The sequence below is a fragment of the Montipora capricornis genome, chromosome 10, assembly GCF_036669925.1.
Source record: "Montipora capricornis isolate CH-2021 chromosome 10, ASM3666992v2, whole genome shotgun sequence".
NCBI classification, from domain to species: Eukaryota; Metazoa; Cnidaria; class Anthozoa; order Scleractinia; family Acroporidae; genus Montipora; species Montipora capricornis.
This window is the reverse complement of record NC_090892.1, coordinates 34,286,033-34,296,638: the sequence shown is the minus strand read 5'-3', so window position 1 is coordinate 34,296,638 and position 10,606 is coordinate 34,286,033. Positions and strand designations below refer to the sequence as shown.

The 10,606-nt window shown below is 38.2% G+C and overlaps 1 protein-coding gene and 1 long non-coding RNA gene across 2 annotated transcripts in view; one reads left to right on the top strand and one right to left on the bottom strand.

Annotated features, from left to right (window-relative positions):
* Positions 1 to 7,294, bottom strand: part of LOC138019699 (uncharacterized) — a 7,501-nt gene extending 207 nt beyond the window's left edge. Inside the window, exons 1-2 of the mRNA XM_068866561.1 lie at positions 6,964 to 7,294; positions 1 to 2,149 (exon numbers count right to left, since the gene is read on the bottom strand). The exon at positions 1 to 2,149 is cut by the window's left edge and continues 207 nt beyond it. Coding sequence (XP_068722662.1) covers positions 1,342 to 2,149; positions 6,964 to 7,202 — 1,047 coding nt within the window. The 5' untranslated portion in view covers positions 7,203 to 7,294 and the 3' untranslated portion in view covers positions 1 to 1,341. The remainder of the gene's footprint in view (positions 2,150 to 6,963) is intronic.
* Positions 7,295 to 7,432: 138 nt separating this feature from the next.
* LOC138019214 (uncharacterized) lies at positions 7,433 to 10,163 on the top strand. The gene is made up of 2 exons (XR_011126113.1): positions 7,433 to 7,621; positions 8,080 to 10,163. It is a non-coding gene; the product is annotated as an uncharacterized lncRNA (long non-coding RNA).
* Positions 10,164 to 10,606: the final 443 nt, after the last annotated feature.

Sequence of the window (10,606 nt, the reverse complement as noted above, 5' to 3'; positions counted from 1 at the left end):
CCGAGACGAAGTCGAGGTCCATAAACACGCAAAAAAAGAACGAGGCCAATATCCAGTCATCTTGACCGAACAATCTTGGTCAATAAAGGATTTATTATATGACTTAAAACACCAAAAAATGATCTTTGATCTTGCGGGACCAAGCGAGAAATCCCGAGCGGGCAGTATCGCTCCATCTTGCCCGCTCGGGTAGCCAATCAGAGCGCGCGATTTGGTTCATCTTGCCCGCTCACGGAGCTAGTCATATAATAAACCAAGATATGCCGTTCAAATAGTCATCAATTTTAAAGATTACATTAATTTTGATAAGACAAGTACATTACCAGTAACACTTATTGATATCAAACACATGTACATGCTTTAAGAACTTGGAAAAAAGTCCCACACAATTCAAAGAACATCTGTTCAAACATCAACTCCTCGAGACTATTTTATGACTTGCATTGTACTAAGCAAATTTAAACTACAATCAACAAAACAATACACCTTAAAATTCCAAAATGGCCACTATCATTTTGATACTGCTGGTTTTAAACTGATAGCAAATTAAAGTAGAAGGGAATGCCCGAACAACGATCTATCAAAATTTGCATACGACTCACATCAAGAGCTGAGGAAATCGTGACAGGTAATGCAACACCTTTCAAATAGGAGTAGAACTTCCGTCGAATTCGGCGAGGTAAACTCGAAGATTTTCCGAGAATTGCATGTTTATTGATGGTGTGCCTTTTGTATATTATTAATTCTCTCTTTTGATAGTGTGGAACAAAATAACACTGAACGTGAACTGTATGTTTATCGATGAAATAAACATCCGTGCGTGGGTTTGTCGTATTCCGAACGCGACAGCTGTTTGTGGAAGTGCGTCTTTTTCATGTAGTTCATAGTCGTGTACTATTTTAGTGCTGTCAAGCTATATGTATTCTTTCTTATAACAATAAGCAAAACAATAAACAAGCTAATGAGGCAGACGCGTATATCGGTATACGCACATACGCGTATGGTTATACGCACATACGCGTATGGATATACGCACATACGCGTATAGGTATACGCACATACGCGTACAAATATACGCGTATTGTGCGCATATTTTGGTTAACGTATTTCTGAGCGGTACTGTACTTAAAAAAATGCAAATTAGCCCTTGTTGCCTCGTTCAAGGTTAAAACATTCTTTTGAATTTTAAGTTAAGGCAAAAAGGGCTAATTTGCAAGCAAACAAGAAATACTAAAATAATGGCCATTTTGGAATAAGGTGCATTATTATTGCTATTACCAATTGATATTGTCATGTTTCACAGTAAGCTTTTAACCTCATTTTCCCTCCCTCCACGTGATATCACATCTCAAATACAGCTTTGGAAATTTCAGATCTGGAAAGGGCATCAAGAGCTGACTGGTAACTAGGTAAATTAAAGACAGAAATTCCCAACTTTTCATAATTTAAGTAATTCTCAGCCATATCCTTCACGAGTTGAATAGCTCCAGGGAACGTAAAAGGATTGATGAGTGATCCAATGATTTTAAGTTCCTTGGCATAAACTTCATGAGGGTCAATTTTAATTGACGAGTTTTTAGGGCAGCAGCCAAATACAAGCATCTTTCCTCCACTATGTAACCACTTGATTGCCTGCTCAATTGCTGCTGGAGCACCAGTGCAATCAATCACAGCATCAAACCCCCACTTGTCATTGCCACAATGTTGGGCTTCTTTGCAATTGTGAACTAAAACCTCAGGATGCACAACAAGGTAGCCCAAGTCTAAGCCACTTGCAAGGCTTCTGCGTCGTTCTGACACCTCACTTACTGTAACTTTCCTGTACCCATGAAAGTGAAGTAAACAGGACCATAACAACCCAATGATTCCAGCACCGCATATAAGGATATCAGATGAGGTTGCCAGTGGCATGAGCAGATCAAAACCATGAAGAATGCAGGAATATGGCTCACACAAGGCTGCTTGACGCAGTGTGACCTGTGGTGGCACAATATGGACTGTTTCTGCAGGTACACGGCAATATTGAGACCATCCACCATTGCGCCAAATGCCAACAGTGGAACTGATTCCACCAGTTTTACAGAAGTGAGGCTGTCCTTTTGTGCAGAATGAACATCTACCACAGTTTGTGTTTGGATTAATCACCACACTGAAACAATAATGACATTAAATCAATCATTTATATGCCCTTCACAATGATGATGATAAGGAGGGTGGTTCTCTGACAGCAATGACAAGAAAGACACTTGCTAAAGATTACAATCATCTGGTGCTAGAAAGTAACAAATTTATGCCATAAAACACCCTACAGTTCAAAATTACCTACCCCAGCTGTACCTATCGTCAAGCCATCTCACTTGCTAAAGACACCACACTAACTAGTAGACGGCAGCTTCTTTCTTGTCTAATAACAACGACCACCCAAAATCTGCCGTTTAGAATTTTTAAATGCGGGCTCCAAAAAACTTATCACGTGATCCGCAAAAGAATTTGTCACATGACATACAAAAAGTTGTCATGTGGTTCGTGTAAAGCGCGTTGGCAGTAATGGCATTCAACAAGAAACACTTTATTGGATCACGTGACATTATTTTTCAGATCACATGACAATTTGTTTAAGATCACGTGTTTAGCATTGAACCGCTTCGGATTCAAATTTCCAACGGCAGTTTTGCCACTCTACTGGTTTTGATAGTATCTCTCATACCTAACCCAAGACCTGGCTGTGAGCGGGTAATTAGTAGATCAAGGAGTACAATGAGAACTGAGAACATCCTTACTTTTAGCTAATTTAAACTTCGTATTGTTGAATGAACTGTAAGGAATTAAATAAGGTAATGGGTTAACTAGCACTTGTTAATTCAGGACATGTTTTGCAAAAAAGTGGACAAAATACATGTATTATTATTCATATTATTATTGTTATTCATTATTCAGAAGCAGCTTGTTTGCGCATTCTATTGACAAATGGCAGCAGTTTCATTAATCCTACCCAAAGTAATAGTAATAATAGTAATAATAATAATAATAATAATAATAATAATAATAATAATAATAATAATAATAATAATAACAATCATAATAATAATAATAATAATAATAATAATAATAATAATTGGTGAAAAGGAGAATGAGAAAGCTGAAAAGTATCAGGACCTTAAAAGAGAAATTGCAAGAATGTGGAACATGAGAACCTGTGCAGGTGGTATCAATTGTTGTAGGATCATTGGTAAGTGTAACAAAAAACTTGGACAAGTGGATGGGAAAGATGAATGTCAAAATTAGTATTTCATTACTACAGAAAACTACATTACTGGGAACAGTGAGGATTTTGAGAATGGTGTAGGAGCTCTAGAGTAAGAAGAAAACTCTAAGGGACCTTTGTTCATGGGCTATGACCCTCTCCCTTAGGAAGCAAACCGGAAAAAAGGTCATCCAGTTCACAAAGATAATAATAATAATAACAATAACAATAACAATAACAATAACGATGACGATGACGATGACGATGACGATGACGATGACGATGATGATAATAATAATAACTGTCATTGAAGTGTCAAGCGTATTTAGTGTTAATGCACTAATACTATTAAGGACACAACCGAAATCAAACGGAGAGGGGGAAACCAGAGTACCAGGAGTGCACATAAGTAAGAAAAGTGTTTGTGAAATTTTTTTAAGCGGCCTTCACATGATAAACTTAAGTTGGCAAACTCGTGCTGGCAAACTCCAGTTTGCCAATCATTCACACATCAAATAGGAGTTTACCAACACAAACGCACACACCCACATTTCACCCTTCCTCGCCATACAGTCTCCAGTAGCTCAGTGGTGAGAGCATCCGACTAGATCACGGAGGTTTGTGGGTTCAAATCCCATCTGGGGCTCAGATTTTTCCGAGTTCCCAGGGGGTTCCAACAGCATTTCATTTCATATGTGTATATCACTCTCACATTCACTTTTCCAGACAAAGTAGTAAAGGTGGTCAAACTTCACAAAATTTGCTACATTAGGTAATGCACTTTGTTTGAGCTGGACTGGCATACTATTAAACGACCCTAGTATTGATACATGCAAATTCATTCCAAATCACTTTTTTAAAAAAAAATTAACATGGAAATCTCAACTTGGATTACTTTAACGAGTTACATATACCTTTAAATTGCTAAGATAACTACAAAAGCGAACTTAATCTATGGAACAACCAAAACATAATAAACTGAAGGTAAATCACTGTTCTTGACAACTTGGATTGAGAATGGAATTTACTGCATCCCTAGAATTGATACATGGAAAGTTATTCCAAATGATTTTTTTTTTAATATATGGAGGTCTAAACTTTCAACTTCTTGCTCAAGTGAAATTACAGTATAAAGAAATAGACAAAAGACGTGTCAACCTTCTACTAAAGAATGATACAATGTAAATTACTTTAACCCATTCACACCTCAAATGCCCCAGAACAACCTCCCCATTAATGAGTAAAATCACCCTGTGTTAGACAGAGTAAAATCTATTAAGTGTCACTCTCAGGGGTGAATGGGTTAATGAGTTATGTGTGAATCACTATGATAACTACAAAAGTGACCTTAATCTATGAAAAATGAAGGTAAATCACTGACAAGACATTTTAAATGAACATGGAAAATTCCTTAATTACTAAGAATTAAATTGTACATACAATACAAAAACTAATTTTTGCAACTATATGATAAAAAAATCACTTCCTTTTTTCCTTCAGATTTTGAACGTGCATTTGCTTAATACCTGAATGACAAAATTTTGAGCTTTGAATTTTATCCAAAGGCTATTTACTTTGACTGTGAATCACCCACACTCAAAATTAACTAATATGACCTCAGATAAATTTTGTTGAAAACCTGTTTGAACTTCTTTTTGTTGCTCAACCAATTTGAGTAATTGTTAGAATTGACAAGTTCCTGGAACCAATCGAATTGCTAGCATCAAAATCTGACTTGGGAAATATTATATGCAATGGCATCCCACTGGATCAGCGTTCTCAAAGAACTCAGGTCTGCACCAGAGGTTTTTGTGGCTGCTTCACGATTAATTTTTGCTAAATTTCGTTGCTTTAAGGGTAATCAAAATTGAACGGGTGTAAACAAATTTGAACCAGAAAAAAAAAATTGAACCACAACATGTATGCATGCGTGTATGTACACAGAAGTTTCATTAGAAGCCGGCCACAGGCGATATACCGCCGTCTGTTTGTCAGAAATTTTTCTCTCACCGCCGGCTACTCTGCTTTGATTTTCACTCAAACCCTTGTAAAAGATAAGAGTGACACTGCTTACAATGATTAGCCCAGTCATCTACTGCAAAAGTTATTGAAACCCCTGTGTACAGTACAGGTGTTTTGAATGATCAGTGGAAAATGCATTTCAGTGGTAGTGTTCTACCATGCATACTATTCACAGTAAATCTTCAGTAATTACTACCTACTTCCTGAACAGTCAAGTCGTTGAAAGGATTGATCTCGGTATCGTTATCTCATTTGACTTCCATTTTAACATGTGACCATGTTGTAAAGAGGAGCACTATATTTCTTGCAACTTTTGAAATTGTGCCTCCACAAAAAGCCCAAACGATATCTTCCTCTTGTGGCTCCCTCCCTCATGTATGATTTTTGTGCCTTAAGGGAGCACTATAAGGGCAACTGTGCCTTAAATGCCTCCCACAAATCCTAATTTGCTAGCCCTCTCCAAGTGGTGTACACACTTCCCTTTCTCCAGCAACACTGTCCCTCTTTGCCCAATGAATATACCTGTATTGAATTTTCCATTTTTTTGCACACCATTCCCATATGGAGTAGCCTCAACTACAGAATATTTTGGGCCAACACACGCTAATTGATCAGGAGTATTTGAAGGTTTTTTCAGCCTAAATGCTGAGTACCGATACCCCCACCACATATTTACATAAGAATACGGATGCTAACCGGTCGTTGGCAAAACCAGGACCGGATCGGACTGGACCAGACCAGATCGGATCGGATTGGACCGGACCAGATGGGATCGGATTGACAAGACACGGACCGGCTCAATAACGAAATCCCCGCCAAAAGTAGACAGTCACCAGACAACGTGCTGAAGACAGGAAAAGTCGAATTCTGTACCTTTCTTTCTTGTGTAGTCGTCTCCTCATTTATTGAGACTTGTTGAAATGTTTTTTTCCAGAGGTGATTACAGATTCCAAAGCAGAATTATGAAAGATACCATGTGACGAATCGACGTCAATAAGCGAATTGACTGCGTGCGCGTCTTCTTCTTCAAACATGAAAACTGACAACAATTTATTTACTTACATGTAACACAGTCCCTTCTAATTGCACAATAGCCTGATTTGGCAACAGAAAGGGAACGTCAGTTGACGAAAGAAGAGACCCCAGAATAGTTGGGATTCTACTCGAGTAATCTGGCCTAATATGGATATTTTGCTGCGCGCGCCATAGTCAACTGAAATTCCCGTTCTGTTGCTATAAATGAGGAGATGACTACACAAGAGAGAAAGGCACAGAATTTGAGCACGTTGTCTGGTGTTATTAGGGAGCTTAAGCACGCGTGTTTTTTAGATGCGGACGACAACCGGAAGTGAATATTTTGCACGCCAGGATAGTGGTCTCTCTCAGCTTTTTAAACTTGGGGTATCTAATAGTGAAAAGATACTTAGCGATATAAATTTGGTTGTGTGAAGACAAGTTGAAAGGGAACACAGCTCACTTCCGGTTGCCGTCCGAGTCACAAAAACGCGCGTGCTTAAGCTCCCTATTGATCCGGTCCGAGTTTTGTCAATCCGATCCGATCTGATCCGATCCGATCCTGGTTTTGCCAACGGCCATGCTAACCAAGGTAGAAGGGTATTTAGCAGTTCCTGCTATTCAACGATATGCAAATAGTGGGCCCTGTATTCTGTAGTTATGCCAAGACATTCAATTCTCACCGATCTCCGAGGGAAATCCCTTTTACTGATGCACCAACTTCACTGACAACGCCAGCAAATTCATGACCCAAGATTACACATTTAGAGGATGGAAACTCGCCAGCAATGATGTGAATATCTGTACCACATACTCCTGAGAAAGCTACCTTGACTAAAACCTCGTTCGAGGAAGAAACATGAGGGATAGGTGTAGTAATGACGGATAGTTGACCTTCCCAAAGTTGAACTGCCGTATTCATTTGATTTAAACTTCGATTGTCCCGTGATGTTCGTGGTTCTTGTGAACGACTGCACGCGATGCTCAGAGTCTTTGTTCATCTTGAGCAGCGGTTGGGGAACCTCAACAGCAGGGAGCTTATACATAGGGCGGTGAAACGGGCACTCCGCTCTCGCTCTAATGTGTGATGCGGAGAAGGACTGGCTCGAGCGCTCCTTCCGCGCTTCCGGTGCAATTAATGGCTGCCAAAAATAGCCTCTCGACGAACCGGAAATCAAGTTTTCTTTCTTTATTTTTGGGCCACCAGTAGTGTATTATTTAAAAGCCTTTTTGATATTTTTGACCCAAAACTCAATACTATTTTGTCTGTTGGAATATAACTCAAGTATTTTCGTCGGAAGCTGCTTAAATTTGAGTGAAGTAAGACAGTGTCGAATGCAGGTATGTCCCGCTTATCGTGACCAAGCCGTGTTCCGCTGCTTCTTTTACGATCACTCCACATTTCTCCACTCTAAATTTTACATATGTTTAAGATCGATAGCTTTTACAAAACATAGTAAAAAACCAGCTGGATATATTTGGATATAGCAGCGTTTCAGAACTTCAAACTTGCTCACTTAAAATCGCTCGCGACGAATCGCCCGCCGCAGTCAATTTTACCGACAATAAAAAACTATTTTCAAGGTTTCGCCCGCTTGGGAAAATTAACAAACAACAAATACGGTTTAATCAAGGCGCTTGTAAGTTCATCTTGATAATTTAAATAAAATACGAGAAAAGCTTGCTGTTAATACTCTGTCCGAAAAAGTTTGCAAAGACATGGCTTTGCACAACACCACAGAAAAGACACAAGAATTCATGAAAATGTGAAATGCTTTGGAATGTCTTCAAACTTTAAGATAACAGTCCACTGCAGTCAATAACAGATCAACGTGTTACCAACTTAAACCAAGTACTTAATTTCTTCAAAGCCTGGAAACAAGAGCTTCAACAAACATTTCACAGAAGGACTGATGCGTCGGAACACTTCATAACATGGCAAACAATGTTTGATCACGAGGTAATATATAGACCAGACTTAAAATGGATCACAGTAAAACAATGCAAAACTGATAAGTTATTGTAAATACCATGTCCTTGCCCCCTTAGGGATAACTATGCAAGAAAGCTATACTATTCCATGGCAACTCCTTCATATTTTGTAACAACTGAGGACAAAGCAATGATTACAGTTCCTTGTAGAATATCCTCCCGTGAGGAAAAGTAATTTGTAGCGTATCACTACTGCTACGTGTTAAGACTGACCCCATCCTCTCTCAAACCCCATATGTTTTCTTTGCCTTTGTGCAGTTTGGACACAAACAAATAAGCTAACCTGTGGCTGATCAATATGATCAAATTTTTGTTCCACTGTGTGAAACATAAATAAAATAATTACAAGCATAAGCCCTGGAACATCCCTTAAAAAATAACAATGAATGTATTTATTGTTTAAGGCTTGACTAGCAACACCGCACAGAGAACTTAAAAAATATAGCATAACTATTTCACACTCAAGGATCACAGGCATCTATTTTTGGGGGTCTGAGGGCTTATGTGTGGCTGATCTAGCCCTTTTACTCAATCAATTAGTACAAATCAATACAGTAACTCTCTGTTTCATATTGTTTTCAAGGTGTCAGTGTCATATTCCAGCACTCGGCAAGGTCTCTTTTTGACTTGTGGCTGTTTCTGCTTAGGTGGTCTCATACACCACAAGCCTTTTTGGAGACATCACCGCCAAGCCGGCCACTTCTGCTGAATAATTTTCATGGTCAAATATTTGTTAATCCCTCCTACGTGATTCAGTTTTTCATACATGTACTATCTGGCTGTTTCTGTGATTCAAGTTTTTAAATTCACACAGAGTTTGTTTCATTTGTTAACCTTATTTTGGTGTTGAGAGTTTGCTTTGTAAATTTCTCCCTGAGACTCATTCTACAGACTGTGTACATAATGTGGAATGCAGGACTTTTATTTTCAGATAATTAATGGTAATAGGTAACAATATTTAGCTCTATTTTCTATTTTGTTTTGAAAATAGCATGTTACCATTTCTGCTTGTGAGAGCTGACCATAAATAGGCTTACCAAATTCTCTTGACACTGTACAACTCTTCATAATTAGTAAGCTACGATGGTATGACATTTAGCCTGAGGTGCACCCTGGTCAGCCTGTGTTCAGTAAGCTCTCAATAATGACAATAAAAACACTTTCCCCAAATCCTGTGCCAATAATATCTCTGAACATGACTGATTGCTAAAGACATGATTAACCTTTGCACAACTATTGTACTCACAGTAAGGCACATAATTAGCTGAATTATCATTCAACTACAGAAAATATTGTGGTAATTAGTGACGGATCTAGACCTTGAGTTAAGGGTGGGGGGTTGCTTGCCCTGCCGGCTTAGTTGTTCCTGAAAAGGTGGAAAGGAAGCTTTGGACCTTTTTTGGTTACACCCCACATGTTTGTTCTTTTCTTAGATGGCAAAATTTATTTATTAAATTAATATATTATGTGATTTGGAGCTGCAGCTAGAAACAGTATCCCACACATAAGGTCTCATTGGGTTTGATGGCAGTAAAATAACATTTGGTAAAAAAAAAAATGTTTAAAGTTTTTATCATAACTTCTCATCTTGGTCCTGCTGGACTTCAAACATGCTCTACCATTTTGCACAAGGAACTTGTCAATCAACCGTTGCCCTTTGGTGTATTTGCAATGTGATCTTTGGATAGCAATTGATTTATTTTTCGTATCCCTAATGTGTAGATATCCTATGTTTGTCACATAGTTAGTTTTAAGCTTTTATTTCCTGTAGTGTATCTTTATTATAGCTAGCACATGACCCCACAACCATGTATATTAATTATTGCTTCAATATTGATTGTGTTTGAATAAAAGATATTGTTGTCTTGTCTTGTAGACAATGCAAAACAGCCTCAGTTGTATTTGCATTATTTCTGAATGTTACTTTTAAAGGGCAAACCATTAAAAGTGGAACATAGTTTGCAGGAGTTCAGGAAAATTATTCAAAATATTCATTCATTTGAAGTTCCTGAAGCAGGTAAATCTTGAAGAGTTTATGTAACCATATTTGGAATATACGGCATTTCTATTTGGGAATGTTTAAGTCCACAGAATTCATTTTTGTTATGTTGAGAAGTACTGTAAGACTGTTGACTTCATGGGGCTCCCCACTAACGTGTAAAATCGTCTTGTGTTAGACAAAGCAAAATAGTCTGGCTTTAGACAGAGTAAAAGACTAAGTATGGCCGGTTTAGGGGTGAAAGGGTTAAAACTAAAGTGCGATTATCACTTTGATTTTTTTTTCTTCATTTGAACCAAAACAAAGTGATTAATCATCACCTCCACCATTGCTAT